The sequence below is a fragment of the Piliocolobus tephrosceles genome, chromosome 1, assembly GCF_002776525.5.
Source record: "Piliocolobus tephrosceles isolate RC106 chromosome 1, ASM277652v3, whole genome shotgun sequence".
Taxonomy (NCBI): Eukaryota; Metazoa; Chordata; class Mammalia; order Primates; family Cercopithecidae; genus Piliocolobus; species Piliocolobus tephrosceles.
Window position 1 is genome coordinate 177583225 of NC_045434.1, and position 15764 is coordinate 177598988.

General features: G+C 47.0%; 1 protein-coding gene across 1 annotated transcript in view; it reads right to left on the minus strand.

Annotated features, from left to right (window-relative positions):
* ARMH1 (armadillo like helical domain containing 1) overlaps positions 1–15764 on the minus strand; it is a 54305-nt gene that overhangs the window by 19250 nt on the left and 19291 nt on the right. Inside the window, exons 4-7 of the mRNA XM_026455730.1 lie at positions 9047–9115; positions 7988–8154; positions 4778–4974; positions 1850–1934 (exon numbers count right to left, since the gene is read on the minus strand). Of these exons, the coding sequence (XP_026311515.1) occupies positions 1850–1934; positions 4778–4974; positions 7988–8154; positions 9047–9115 (518 nt within the window). The remainder of the gene's footprint in view (positions 1–1849; positions 1935–4777; positions 4975–7987; positions 8155–9046; positions 9116–15764) is intronic.

A 15764-nucleotide genomic window follows, 5' to 3' on the forward strand; every position in this document is an offset into this window, starting at 1 on the left:
GACATCCAAATGCTGCCTCATTCTCCTCACCAGGCAGTTCCCTGTGCTGTCCATGCTCTCTTCCTGGGGCTATGTACCCAGCTGGACCAGCACATTCTTCTTTTGTCATTTGGACCACCCCAAATGCCTCCTAATTGGCCTCCAGCCTCAAGTGGCTCCCTGTGGCTCTGGCTCACCTGGCATAGCACCACCCAGGCCATCTTCGGAGGCACTGCACTCCCTCAGCCCTCACCTGTGCACAGCTCACTTTTCAGTGGCTCCATGCTGCCTCCTGGAGAGACTGCCACCTACCCACATGGCATTGAAGGTGCCCCTCCATTGCTCCTAGCCTACCTTTCCTAGACCTTTACCATCCCTTCTCTAAGTGACCTACCCATTATTCCCAGGACACAGCTTGCACTTCCCTGTCTGCCTTCCTTTCTACCATCCCCCTTTCCCAAACGACCTCTTCTTCTCCTTTCGACCTTCCCAAATCCTCCCTATTGTCCACAGCTCAGTTCAAACACCACCGTCTCGGTGAACCCTTCTTTAATCTCCTCCTGTTGAAAATAGAATCTCCTTCCTCTGAACCACTATAGGAAAAGGGAAGGAAATTATATTGTTTAAAGATCTGCCATGCGCTATATGTTAAAAGCATAAACTTTAGAGTCAGGCAGATCCGGCTAGAATCCAATAGCTGTGTAACCTTGGGAAGCATACTTAATCTCTCTGTGCTTTATTGTTGTATCTTGAAAAACATAAAAGTACATATCTTTACCATTCATTCATGGAAACATTTGAATACCTAGTATGTACCAGGTTTTGTACTCTTCTGGTTATTTTGTTGTTATTGTTGTTGTTTTGTTGTTGTTGTTTTGAGACAGAATCTTGCTCTGTCGCCCAGGCTGGAGTGCAGTGGCGAGATCTCGGCTCAATGTAACCTCTGCCTCCTGGGTTCAAGTGATTCTTGTGCCTCGGCCACTCGAATAGCTGGGATTACAGGCACACGCCACCACCCCCAGCTCATTTTTTTGTATTCTTAGTAGAGACGGGGTTTTCCTGCGTTGGCCGGGCTGGTCTCAAATTCCTGGCCTCAGGTGATCTGCCTGCCTTGGCCTTCCAAAATGGTGGGGCTACAGGCGTGAGCCACCATGCCTGGCCTCTTATGGTTATTTTGAGAAGTAAATGAGGTGATGTATGGAAAGTGGCGGGCACACAGAGGTTCTCAATAAATAGGCCGGGTGCGGTGGCTCATGCCTGTAATCCCAGCACTTTGGGAGGCTGAGGTGAGAGGATCGCTTGAGGCCTGGAGTTCAAGACCAGCCTGGGCAACATAGTGAGACCTCGTTTCTGCAAAAAGTTAAAAAGTTAGATGGACGTAGTGGTGCACACCTGTGGTCCTAGCTACTTGGGAGGTTGAGGAGGGAGGATCTCTTGAGCCTAGGAGTTTGAGGCCACAGTGAGCTATGATGGCACCACTGCACTCCAGCCTGAGCAGCAAAGCAAGACCCTGTCTCAAAAAAAACCCAGGAAAAACAACCAACCAAATGAATACTATGACTATTCAGTTTAGTTTCTTAGAAGAAGGACATTCCTCAGGGTGATTTCTGTTTAGCCAGGAAGCACCACATAAGACTGGGAGCCAGAGCCAGCTCTGGACCCAGGCAGGTTCTTGCAATCATTCAGGCACCCTAGGCACCCTGTGGCTGACGCCATAGGTGTGACTGACATTTTCTGAACCAGCGTCTTCCATCTGCCAAGGCTGTCCCAGACACTCCACATCAAGGCTCTTTGTCACTAAGAAAGCTTTTGAGAGCTGATACGCCTGGCTCTCGGTACCCCTTTCTGCAATCTGGAGTAGCCTCCCTACCTTCATACTGGACTTCCAGGTGCATCGTGCCCAGCACCTTCAGCACGCAGTCCACAATGCTGGGGTGTGTGGTCCCAACGATTGACTGACCAGACAGACAACAGGACAAGGTGGTTAGTCTCTTTTTTTTTAAAGATGGATTCTTGGCTGGGCACAGTGGCTTACGCCTGTAATCCCAGCACTTTGGGAGGCCAAGGCGGGCGGATCATGAGGTCAGGAGATCGAGACCATCCTGGCTAACAAAGTGAAACCCCGTCTCTACTAAAATGCAAAAAATTAGCCAGGCGTGGTGACGGGCGCCTGTAGTCCCAGCAAAAAAAAAAAAAGATAGATTCCTACTCTGTCACCAGGGCTGGAGTGCAGTGGTGCGATCTTGGCTCACTGCAACCTCCGCCTCCCGGGCTCAAGCGATTCTCCTGCTTCAGCCTCTGAGTAGCTGGGATTACAGGTGTCCGCCACTACACCCAGCTAATTTTATTTTTTTAAGTAGAGACAGGGTTTCACCATGTTGACCAGGCTGGTCTCGAACTCCTGACCTCAAGTGATCCGCCCATCTCAGCCTCCCAAAGTGCTGGGATTACAGGCGTGAGCCTGTGCCCACCCAAGGTGGTTAGCCTTTAGATCTTGTCTACCTGGAATAAAGGAAACGCAGACTTCCAAACAGCCAGGCGCCTGGGTGAATGGGGGAGAGGAAGGGAGGGCAGTGGTGAGTCACTGGGCCTAGGCTGAGGCTGCCACTGAACTCTCTAACTCAGAAGGCATTAAATGAGGCTACCTGCTAGAGGTGCAGGAACAAAGCTGGCTACTCTGAATGGGGGAGAGAGGACACAGGGCAAGGAGAATGGAACTCATCCAAGATCCTAAAATCTTCTCTTCCTCAGGAACCTCATCCCATCAGACAGCCCCTTTTTTCTCTCTCTTCAAACTTTGCCCATGCGTTGGTTCTTTTCTTTTAGCATTAAACATCCTCAAGCTCATCCATATTTAACATCGTCCTTCAACTCTGTCTTCTCCTCTGCTATTGCTCTTTTTTCCCTTTACATCTAAGCTTCCCAAGAGAAGCCACTTCTTCATCCCCTATTCATCCTTTGACAGGCTGTTGTGATTTAATTTTTCCTGCCATAGACAGTCTCCTAATTCACCAAAACTTTTCCTGCTGGGACCGTCTTTCTATTTTACCCTTACTGACTCCCTTTGTTGCATCTGACCCAGCTGATCATGTCCTCCCTATAGAAACTCTTTTCCCTTGATTTTCCAGCCCCATTTTTTCTGTTTTCCTTCTATCACTGTCATTGCCCTTTTTCTTTTCTTTTCTTTCTTTCTTTTTTATTTTATTTTTTTGAGATGGAGTCTTGCTCTGTTGCCAGGCTGGAGTGCAGTGGCGTGATCTCGGCTCACTGCAACCTCCGCCTCCTGGGTTCAAGCAATTCTCCTGCCTCAGCCTCCCAAGTAGCTGGGATTACAGGCACACACCACCACGCCCAGCTAATTTTTGTATTTTTAGTAGAGACGGGGTTTCACCATGCTGGCCAGGCTGATTTTGAACTCTTGAACTCATGATCCGCCCGCCTCGGTCTCCCAAAGTGCTGGGATTACAGGCCTAAGCCACTGCACCCAGCCCTATCACTGCCCTTTTTCGAAGAGGCAGAGTGGTATGTGGAAAGAGTAAGGACTTAGGAGAGGGCAGATTTAAATTCTCGCTTGGTAAACACCTTTTATTTATCATGTGGCCTTGGATAAGTCACATAACACACTTTCCTGAGCTCAGTTCCACCATCTTTGAAAAAAGGGAGAATAGTATCTGCCTCCATCAGGTATAGTGAAGACTAAGAGAGAGAGTGTAGATAAGCCCCTAACACAGTGGCTGGCATGTATGAGGCACTTAAGAAATGGGAACTGTGGAAATAAGATAATAATGATAATCTGATCTGTTTTTAAAATTGTTTTAGAGACAGGATCTCACTCTATCACTCAGGCTGCAGTACAGTGGTGCCATCATAGCTCACTGCAGCCTCAAACTCCTGGGCTCAAGCGATCCTCCCACCACAGCCTCCTGAGCAGCTGGGACTATAAGCACATGCCATGGCAGCCAGTTATTATTATTTTTGAATTTGTCTTTTTTTTTTTGAGACAGATCTCACTTTTTTGCCCAGGGAATACAGTGGCATGATCTTGGCTCACTGTAACCTCTGCCTCTGAGGCTAAACAATCCTCTGAACTCAGCCTCCCAAGTAGCTGGGATTACAGGCGTGTGCCACCACGCCCAGCTAATTTTTGTACTTTTAGTAGAGACGAGGTTTCACCATGTTGGCCAGGTTGGTCTCAAACTCCTGACCTCAAGTGATCCGCCCGCTGCAGTCTCCCAAAGTGCTGGGATTACAGGCCTGAGCCACTGCAACCAGCCTGATGGTTCATCTTAAAGCCACTTTTTAAGCCTCTATCCCCTCTTTACTAGGCACAATGTCTTCATATGCTCACCATGCCCCAAATTCGGTTTCACTTGCATCCAAGGGTACTGTCTGAGAGAAGGGCAAAAGCCAACAAGGAAAAGAAAAGCCTTCCCCAGCACTGGAGATCTGGCCTCTTCACTTACATGCTGTCTACAAATGCACCATTATTCTTTCCCTATCAAATCGACTCCTTTAATCTTTTCTACAGCCCTTTCATCATCCTTCTTGCTTGTCTCAACCACTTTTAAGTCTGCCAACATCTTTCTGATCCTTAAGTAAACAGGACAAATCACTCTGCTGGGAGGCATGAACTCTCTGCCCTACCTTGGCCTTCTGGAAGTAACACTGATTGAACAACAGACATGCAGTGGGAGGCTGAGCTCCGTTTCTCATGCCTGTGTGGAGCGCAACTGCGGAAGGTAATTGTAAGATTATTGTATCTGAATCAGAACCACAGGAGCATGCAGCCTTGGCTCACCTGGGCAGTCCTGAGAGTCTGCAGGGACAGCTGCTGGGCTTTGGGGGACTCGCAGGGCAGCAAAGCTATTAGACCTTTATACACTTGATTTTGGTACTTGGGATTGCCGTGGACCAAAGAATCCAACAGAACCTGCACTTCCTCCTGGGTCTCTTCTGACTTAGACTTTGCCAAAAATTCTGCTATGGATCGTACACCTGAGCAAAGAAGAGAGGAAATTCTAAATTGGAAGGGCTTTATGAAAATAATCCCCACCCCAAGATCACATAATGTGAATAGGATTAACAGCTCTTCAACTAAGCCTGTTCACCCAAAGCAAAACTGAGGCTTGGTTCTGATGTTGCATCACTGTCTTGTTTACCTTAGAGCTATGTGGCTTTCAGCATAGGCATGTCAAAATCTGTGTTTTAAAGTTTAAAATGGCTCTGCACAATTTACAAATAAAACATGCATTTTTTATTGCTATATGATAACACTTTTTTTTTTTTTTTTTTTAGATGGAATCTCTCTCTGTTGCCTAGGCTGGAGTGCAGTGGTGCGATCTCGGATCACTGCAACCTCTGCCTCCTGGGTTCAAGTGATTCTCTTGCCTCAGCCTTCCAAGTAGCTAGGACTACAGGCGTGTGCCACCAGGCCCAGCGAATTTTTGTATCTTTTTCTTTTTTTTTTGAGACCGAGTCTGGCTCTGTCGCCCGAGCTGGAGTGCAGTGGCCGGATCTCAGCTCACTGCAAGCTCCGCCTCCCGGGTTTATGCCATTCTCCTGCCTCAGCCTCCGGAGTGGCTGGAACTACAGGCGCCCGCCACCTCGCCCGGCTAGTTTGTTGTATTTTTTAGTAGAGATGGGGTTTCACAGTGTTAGCCAGGATGGTCTCGATCTCCTGACCTCGTGATCCGCCCGTCTCGGCCTCCCAAAGTGCTGGGATTATAGGCTTGAGCCACCGCGCCCGGTCAAATTTTTGTATTTTTAATGGAGACAGGATTTCACTGTGTTACCCAGGATGGTCTCGATCTCCTGACCTCGTGTTCCGCCCGCCTTGGCCTCCCAAAGTTCTGGGATTACAGGCGTGAGCCACGGCGCCTGGCCATGATAACACTTGTATAGCACTCAGCAGTTTGCAAAATGGTTTTACGAATACTAACTCACTTAATCCCAGAAACCATGCCAAGAGGAAGGTGTTACTCCCACTTTATGGATGAAGACACTGAGGCTTTGAGAGGCCGTGGGGTAGACAGACAGGAGAACCTTGATGAGAATGCAGGGTGGGAAGTGCTTTGAAAAAGGGAGATGTGAGTCGGGCGTTGTGGCTCACGCCTGTAATCCCAGCACTATGGGAGGCCGAGGCAGGTAGATGGCTTGAGTTCAGGAGTTCGAGACCAGCCTGGCCAACATGGTGAAACCCCGTCTGTATTAAAAATACAAAAATTAGCTGGGTCTGGTGGCACGCACCTATAGTCTCAGCTACTGGGGAGGCTGAGGCAGGAGAATCACTTGAACCCGGGAGGTGGAGCTTACAGTGAGCCGAGACTGCGCCACTGCACTCCAGCCTGGGCTACAGAGCGAGACTCCAACTCAAAAAAAAAAAAAAAAAAGAAAAAGAAAAAGGAAGATGTACTGGGTGGTATCTCTTTTACATGCCTCACTTGGAGCACTTCATAGATTATATTACAATTATTGAGCCGGGTGTGGTGGCTCATGCCTATAATTCCGCACTTTGGGAGGCAAAGTTGGGTGGATCGCTTGAGCTCATGAGTTCGAGACCAGCCATGGCTAACATGGCGAAACCCTGTCTCTACTAAAAATAACAAAGATTAGCCAGGCATGGTGGTGCTTGCCTGCAATTCCAGCTACGTGGGAGGCAACGGCATGAGAACTGCTTGAACCTAGGAGGCAGAGGTTGCAGTGAGCTGATATTGCGCCACCGCACTCCAGTCTGGGCAATAGAGTGAGACTCTGTCTCAAAAAAGAAAAAAAAAAAAAAACAACTAGATTATTTACTTTTCTCACCAGACTCTACACTTTCTGAGGACAGGGACTATATTGTATTCATTTTTGTATCTCTGGCACTTGGCATATATCTACCACACAGTAGGTATTCAATAATTTTATTTCAATTTTTTTTCCTTTTTTTTTTTTTTTTTTTTTTTGAGACAGAGTCTTGCTCTGTAGCCCAGGCTGGAGTGCAATGGTGCGATCTCAGCTCACTGCAACGTCCAGCTCCGGGATTCAAGCGATTCTCCTGCCTCAGCCTCCTGAGCAGCTGCCATTATAAGCGCCCGCCACCACATCCAGCTAATTTTTTTTTGTATTTTTAGTAGAGACGGGGTTTCACCGTGTTAGCCAGGATGGTCTCGATTTCCTGACCTCGTGATACGACTGCCTCTGCCTCCCAAAGTGCTGAGATTATAGGAGTGAGCCACTGCGCCTGGCCTAATTTTTGTATTTTTAGTAGAGAGGGGTTTTTGCCACGTTGGCCAGGCTGGTCTCAAATTCCTGACCTCAGGTGATCCACCCGCCTTGGCCTCCCAAAGTGCTGGGATTACAGGTGTGAAGCACTGCACCTGGCCTTCAATTTTATTTCTTGAGTTATTCATAATTCAATTTCTTTTTCTTTTTTTTTTTTTTTGAGATGGAGTTTCACTTTTGTTGCCCAGGCTGGAGTGCAATGGTGAGATCTTAACTCACTGCAACCTCCGCCTCCTGGGTTCAAGCAATTCTCCTGCCTCAGCCTCCCAAGTAGATGGGATTACAGGCCCCCGCCACCGCACCTGGCTAATTTTTTTTGTATTTTTAGTAGAGACGGGGTTTCTCCATGTTGGTCAGGCTGGTCTCAAACTCCCGACCTCAGGTGATCTTCCCCCCTCGGCGTCCCAAAGTGCTAGGATTACAGGTGTGAGCCACCGCGCCCGGCCTCATAACTCAATTTCACAAAAGATGTTGGGCCACAGTTCAATAAATCTTTGAATGGATGCCTGAAACAGGATATATTTTAAAAGGAGAAGTATTTCTAAAACCACTACTGAAAAATGTGACTAAATGATGAATCAGGAGAATCATAAATCTGGGTTTTCCAGTGGCGATGTGAACAGGAGCACAAAAAGCTTCCTGTTCAACTAGTTCCATGATGTGTTTTTCCTATAGCAGTGGTGGGTTCTGCCACCATTTCATTGAGGTCCCTAGGGAGACACATCTTGTCATACACAGTACCCACCATAGCTTTCACAAATGAGCTCCTTGTACGTCCTGCCAGAGTTTGCAATAACCTGAAGTAGTTTGACGGATTCCTTCTTGGCCTCCTCCTTGATCTTCTCCAGCCCAAGTATTTCCAAGAGTGTCAGGACACCTCCAACCTCAAGAAATTCTATAAGGTACCGATTACTGTCCAGAGGGATAGAAAAGTAGAAATAAAACTCGTCAAGTTCCTTTGCACTGAGCTTTCAAAGAGATCTCAAGGTCCCCTTTCACATACTTTGCCCTCCTATCCAGGAAATGTCCATAGGTCAAGTGACGTAAGAGTGTGGAAATTCTTCCTTCCAGCAGGAAATGCTGGAATTATATACTAGGGACAGTTTTTGGTTTTGCCATTCCAGCATCTCTTCTCCTTCTTCTTGTAATACCACCTCAACTGTCACTTGGGGAACCACCACTCTGCCACTCATGGGCCATGTAGTTTTGGTGGGGTGAGGAGGTGACAGAGTATGTCACCCTTCTGACTGCAGAAGTTGGTTTGCGGCTGGGCGTGGGACCTAAATTGATCCAATGAGGCTCAAAGCCTGGGACTTTCTTGGGAAGCTGTGGAAAGGATCTGCTCTGTTTTTGGTGTCTGGAGCTCCTGACGACCACGGCACACAGAGGTCTATGAACACAGAGGAGAAGACACAGAAATGGGGAAAAAGACAGAGAGGGAGGCCAAGTACTGATGACATTGTGTGAGGCCTGGATCTAGTCAGGGCTGAAATATATATTTCTACCCTCTGGGCTTTTCCAGTTAAGTGAGCCAATCATTTTCCTTTTTCTAAGTGCAATATGAGGTGGTTTTCTGCAGTTGACAACCAAGAGAGTGCTGTCTAGTGAAGCGCCACTGGAGAGCACGGGATGGGGGAGCAACTAGAGCAGGAGCCCGGTGGACATTACCTCTGGGCCCACCCCGAGAGCTACAAGGAATCCACTGCTAACAGGAATCCATGGCCCTGGGTGGTGTGAATGCCAAGGACATCATGAGCCTGAAATGCCACTGAGACCCCCAGAATCACGCTAGAACAGAACTCACCTGCTTACAGCTGATAAGAAGATGCCAATGGACCTGAGAAGCTTTTCTAAACATGAGTCAGTCACATAGCTGTATGACATGTTAAAGAGGGTGTCATTTCAGGGTGGTTTTTCACACAGAAGCCAGAGTCTGTGCCTAATTTCTGGTACCACCCAAGGTTCAGGGTGGCCAAGTAGCTGAACTGTGCCCCTTTACCCTGAGAGGGGCTACCAGCTGAAGGGGAAGTGGCAATACACACAGGATGCGGGGGAAGGGGGTGCTGGCTGTTCACTGTTCTCCAGGAAGCTCCTCTGTGGCCGTTCAGCCACCTTGGCTCTTACAGGCTCTCTAGGGAACAAGGAGGCTCTGATGAATTAAGGACCCCTGGAGAAGGCTGGGAGTCAATATCCCAAACCTCTCTAAGCCGTGCCCGTTGCAGCCTTGGTCTCAGCATAGTTCATGACTTTGTGCTTCATTCTTAGATTTCCCTAAAAAGAACCAGCTTCATCATTAATTCTTGATTTTTGTACTTGTTCAAAGTTTTACACTGGAGGTCACTATCCTCATGAAGAATTGGCTTCCTAATAAGAATAATAGGAGATGGTGGAAAAATTAAACTCTGATTTAAACCAACCTCAGTATTTAATGTTATTTTTTAATGTGAGTCTTTGCAAAAAGCCTCATTATAATCAAGTACCCAAAGCACGCATCAGCTCGGATACAAGGTATGAAATCAAGCCACAACAGAAAAGGAACCAGTCAACAATTACTAGGCTCATAACACATCAGAGGCTCTTAGAACACTTAAGAAATTAGCTGAAATTATTGCAGCTCATGGAGGATGACTGAGAGCTTCCAAGGCTGATAAAGGCTAATGTAATGGGTTGGAGGTAATGGTGCTTTGTTTGGGCGGGGGGTGTGTGAAGCAAATTATCTCTGCTGCACCCTGGTTCCCAGGATGCCAATAGAAGTAGAGACAGATTGGCTCATTAGGAAAGGCTCTTTACTGCAAAAATAGTGTTTGCTCTGGAGCCAGGCTCCCCTGCCTGTTGCCGCCATAGCTGGGGCCAGGCGTCAGCCCACGTGGTGGTCTTTTTTATTCCTACATTGTCCCCACCCTGCTCCCTCAACCTCTGCCCCGTTCCTGCCTCAGTGCATTTTCCCCTTTTTCTTCAGGCTAGGCTGACAAACTTTTGTTTTTGTCACCTTCTGTTTCCTCTGTCCTGGGCTACTCTTTTCTTTTCTTTCTTTTTTTTTTTTTTGAGAGAGGGTCTCACTCTGTTGCCCAGGCTGGAGCACCGTGGTGCAATCACAGCTCACTGTAGCCTTGAACTCCTGGGCCCAAGCAGTCCTCCTGTCTCAATCTCCTGAGTAGCTGGGACCACAGGTACGTGCCACCATGCCCAACTATTTTTTTTCTGTATTTTTTGTAGAGACATGGGTCTCACTATGTTGCCCAGACTAGTTTCGAACTCCTGGATTCAAGCAATCCTCCTGCTTCAGCCTTCCAAAGTGTTGGGATTACAGGCATGAGCCAGCATGCCAGCTTTATTTTTTGTTGGTTTTTTTCTTTCTTTTTGTGGAGAATGGAGTTTTGCTATGTTGCCCAGGCTGGTTTTGAACTCCTGGGCTCAAGCAATCCTCCTGTCTTTGCCTCCCGTAAGTATTGAGATTACTGGTGTGAGCCACCACACCCAGCTAGTCTTGTTTTCATAGTCACTCACTGTACATATTTCTGGTCTACTATTTCCAGGAATTAGTTCCAGAACACATTGTTTGAGTCCTGGATCTAGAGAACATGGGATGAAGGAGCAATGTTGGGGCCACAAGGTCAGCAGTAGCTAACAAGTATCAGCTCCTATTGTGTGCGGGGCACTGTGCTAACTGCTTTGCTTGCATTGTCTCATATAATCCTCACCATGGCCCTCCAGTGGGTGCTATTAGCATTTCCATTTACTTACTGAGTAACATGAGGTAACAATCTCAGGTCAATAACTTGTACAAGGTCCCACAGTGAACTGCTGGAACTGGGATTTGAACCTAGACAGTCTGACTCTGATTCTAACTCTTACTGTTAGGCTTTCTGGTTTGTAGACAAATGGATGGAGGGAGCTTTGCAGATGAACTCCCAGTGTGGTGTCACAGATGGAGCTGTGGTCCGCATGGTTCACTAAGTAGGAGACACGATGGCGTACAGGCTTTCGGACAGACACCCGGTTCTAACCTTATCTCTACCATTTGCTAGCAAATTACTCAACCTTTTCAAGGCTCATCTTTCTTATCTATAAAATGGAATAATACCAATCACCTATTAGGCTGGGTGTTAGGCCCAAATGAGACAATATTTACACAGTATATATCTCAGTGCCTAGAACATAAGAAGACTCAATAGGCTGGGCCCAGTGGCTCGTGCCTATAATCCCAGCACTTGGGATCCTAGCACTGAGGAGGGTGAATCACTTGAGGTCAGGAGTTCAAGACCAGCCTGGACCACATGGTGAAACCCCATCTCTACTAAAAATATAAAAATTAGCTGGGCATGGTGGCGCATGCCTGTAATCCCAGCTACTCGGGAGGCTGAGGAAGGAGAATCGCTTGAACCCGGGAGGCGGAGGTTGCAGTGAGCCGAGATTGTGCCACTGCACTCCAGCCTGGGCAACAGAGTGAGGTTTTGTCTCAAAAAAAAAAAAGACTCAATAAATGGTAACTAATTTTATCATTTAATATATAAATCCTTAGTTTTACTGATCTATTCTGAAAGTTCAAGGTTGGAAAAAGGGTTTAGGCTTATATGGGACTTTGTGGTGGTCAATTTTGCAAAAAATAATGATGCTATGATGCTATTATATTGACTTGTTTTGCTCCAAAATCCACCATAACTGGAGGGCTGAGTAGGAGAAGTCGGTTTATTAATTCAAAACACTGTTATCACCTCAGGCAGTCTATTTTTTCTGTTGTATGACAAGATTGCAAAAGGTTAGGGAATTATGAATAATTCTAGGTGTAGAACACTGATTCTACAACTGTTTAGTAAAAGCATGGTTCATTCATAGTGGGCACTGACTGAGTACCCACTAAATGTTAGGCACTATGATTGGCACTTGAGAAATGAAGAAGCATGATGTAATGCCTAATGTAATAAGTGCAATGACCAAGTAAGAAAAACACAGAATGCTCAGACACACTGACATTTCAGTGGGGGATTGGGGTGGGAGAGATCCTGCAATAGCAACTGAGAAATAGCAGGAGAAGGTAGAAGAAGAGGACAGCTGAAGAGGAGGCAGTGGTCAAGCAAGGCCAGGACTAGGGTGAGGTGAGGGAGACACTTGCCTGGGGTCTGAAATTTAAAGGGGCACCAAAAAACTCAGTTATCAAATAATATTTCAATGCACTATTTAAAATAATCAAATTAATATTAAAAAGTCCATGATGGGCCAGACATGGTAGCTCACACTTATAATCCCAGCACTTTGAGAGGTCAAGGTGGGAGGGTCGCTTGAGCACAGGAGTTTGAGACCAGCCTGGGAAACAGCAACAGCAAGGTCCTGTCTCTACAAAAAAATAATAAAATTAGCTGGGGGTGTGTTGGTGCATGCCTGTAGTCCCAGCCACTTGGGAGGTTGAGGTGGGAGGATGGCTTGAGCCCGGGAGGTTGAGGCTGCAGTGAGCTGTGATGGCACCACTGTGCTCCAGCCTGGGTGACAGAGTGAGAGTGAGACTGTCTCAAACGACAACAACAAATTCATGATGAGATGAATAAGACATCACAGTGTTAAACAGACAGGATCTGACCCTGCACCTGTACGACCCTGCCTTACTTATCTCACCCTGTGCGACCCTGCCTTACTCATCCCACCCTGTGCAACCCTTACTCATTTCACCCTGTGGCCAAATGGAAAATATTGTCCAGTAAGACAAGGAAGGAAAAAAAGTCTTGGCAACAAAGCTAGGGCCTTGGTTAGGGTAGTGTCATGGGTTGTGGGGACAGGAGCCAGGTTATAGGCAGCAATGTTTCTCAAAGCATAACCAGTGAACCACTGGCACTCGAGCCACATAGAGTACTTGTTAGAAATAAGGGTCCAGGGTTCCACCCTCAATCTACTAAAGCAGAACCTTGGGGGTGCAGGTGGATAGGTAACTGGTAATCTGCATTTTAAACCTCTTTTATGGCCGGGCGCGGTGGCTCAAGCCTGTAATCCCAGCACTTTGGGAGGCCGAGACGGGCAGATCACGCGGTCAGGAGATTGAGACCATCCTGGCTAACATGGTGAAACCCCGTCTCTACTAAAAAATACAAAAAGCTAGCCAGGCGAGGTGGCGGGCACCTGCAGTCCCAGCTACTCGGGAGGCTGAGGCAGGAGAATGGCGTAAACCTGGGAGGCGGAGCTGGCAGTGAGCTGAGATCCGGCCACTGCACTCCAGCCTGGGCGATAGAGCAAGACTCCGTCTCAAAAAAAAAAAAAAAAAAACCTCTTTTATGCACAATAATATCTGAGAACAGACTAGGTGTGATGGTTCACACCTGTAGTCCCAGCACTTTGGGAGGCTGAAGTGGGAAGATCACACGAGGCCAGGAGTTTGAGACCAACTTGGGCAACATAGCAAGACCCCATGTCTACAAAAATTTTAAAAACAGAAAAATTAGCTGGGTGTGGTGGTACATGCCTATAGTCCTAGCTGCTTGGGAGGCTCAGGTGAGAGGATCCTTTGAGTCTCCAGGAGTTTGGGGCTGCAGTGAGCTATGATTGTGCTGCCATATTCCAGCCTGGGTAACAGAGCAAGACCCTGTCTCAAAAAATAAAAATAAAAATAGAGTAAGAATATTTGGGTAAACCTACAGATGTATTCCATGGTTATTCCCTTTGGCCTGTGTAATAGGCCTGAGTCTGAAAAATAATTTTATCGATAACTTAAATGTAAGAAAGAGAGCGGTGTTTACTTACACCTTTAATTCTGCCCAGCTGCAGATGCTGGGTCATTCGTTCCTCTACTCAGCAAACAGGTGCCAGGCATTGTGCTACATGTTAGCAATATAGACATAAGTAGAACAGATGCGATTCTTGCCCACAGAGATCTTAAAATCCAGTGGGGGAAAAGAGAGGTATTAAGCAGGTAATAACAATAAAATGCTATGATTATTAAGACAGAGGAAGTCTATGAATATATATAAGAAGGGAACCTAAGCTAGCCTAGGACTCAGAAACAGGCTTCCTGAGAAAGTGATGTTTAAATTGAGACCTGAATAATAGAGCAGGAGTTGGTCAAATAAGGAGGGGGTTTGTTTGTTTGTTTGTTTATTTATTTTATTTATTTATTTATTATTTTTGAGACAGGGTCTTGCTCTGTTGCCCAGGCTGGAGTGCAGTGGTGCGATCTCAGTTCACTGCAAGCTCTGCCTACCAGGTTCACGCCATTCTCCTGCCTCAGCCTCCTGAGTAGCTGGGACTACAGGCGCCCGCCACCACGCCCGGCTAATTTTTTATGTCTTTTAGTAGAGATAGGGGTTTCACCGTGTTAGCCAGGATGGTCTCAATCTCCTGACCTCATGATCCGCCCGCCTCAGCCTCCCAAAGTGCTGGGATTACAGGCATGAGCCACCGTGCCTGGCCTATTTATTTATTTTTATAGCGATGAGGTCTTGCTCTGTTGCCCAGGATGGAGCACAGTGGTGTGATCATAGCTTACTGCGGCTTCAAACTCTAAGGCCCAAGCGATCCTCCCTCCTCAGCCTTCCAAGTAGCTGGGATTATAGGTGTAAGCCACTGTGTGTGGGTCAAAAAGGGGGTTTAGAGAAGGCGAGAGGGTTCAGGCAAGGAGAGAAATATACAATAAAAGGGTCTGAGATAAATCCGTAGAGTGCCATGGGCACACAGAGCAGGAATATCCTCAAATCTACCTATAACTTGAAGTATCACCTTGATGGTGACCAGATCTGTCTTTAGCCTTGACCTGCCTCCAGGGATCCTGAGCACAGACATCTCAAACTCAACACGTCCCAAAACAAGCTTATCTACCCTCAAACTTACTCCTCTTCTTATGTTCTCTTCCACATAATGGCACTCTATTCCCCTAGTTTACTAAGCCAGATATGTGACACTCATCTTGTGGCATATGAGTGAAGATGGATATATGGGTATGGAATAGTTGGATATATAGGTATGGAACTCTGATTCAAGAGAGAAATTTGGGCAGGGATACTAATTTGAAAGCCCTCATACAAGAGTGGTGTTGAATCTTGACAATGAGCTAGTCCCTCAGGGAGAATCTGAGAGTGAGTACAGAAGAGGGATGACAATGGAATCCCAAGGAACAGCATTTAAGGGGTGGCTGAAGAAGGGCGGGAAATGCATAGAAACTAAGATAATCGGTATCACAGAAACCAGGAGTGTTTTGAGAAGTGGGAAAGATTGACTGACAAATGCCACTGAGAGGTCACATAAAAGGACTGAGGATGCAGTCCCTGGGTTTTGCAACTGGAAAAACGTGGGTAATCTTAGCAAGACCTGCATCAGTAGAGTGGGAGGCACGGAAGTCAGATGGCAGTGAGTGGAGAAAAGGGAGGAGAGGAAGTGGAGACAGAGAGACTCAACAACCTTTATTTTTGTAATTTTTAAAAAATGTGCCGGGCGCGGTGGCTCAAGCCCATAATCCCAGCACTTTGGGAGGCTGAGACGGGCGGATCACGAGGTCAGGAGATCGAGACCATCCTGGCTAACACGGTGAAACCCCGTCTCTACTA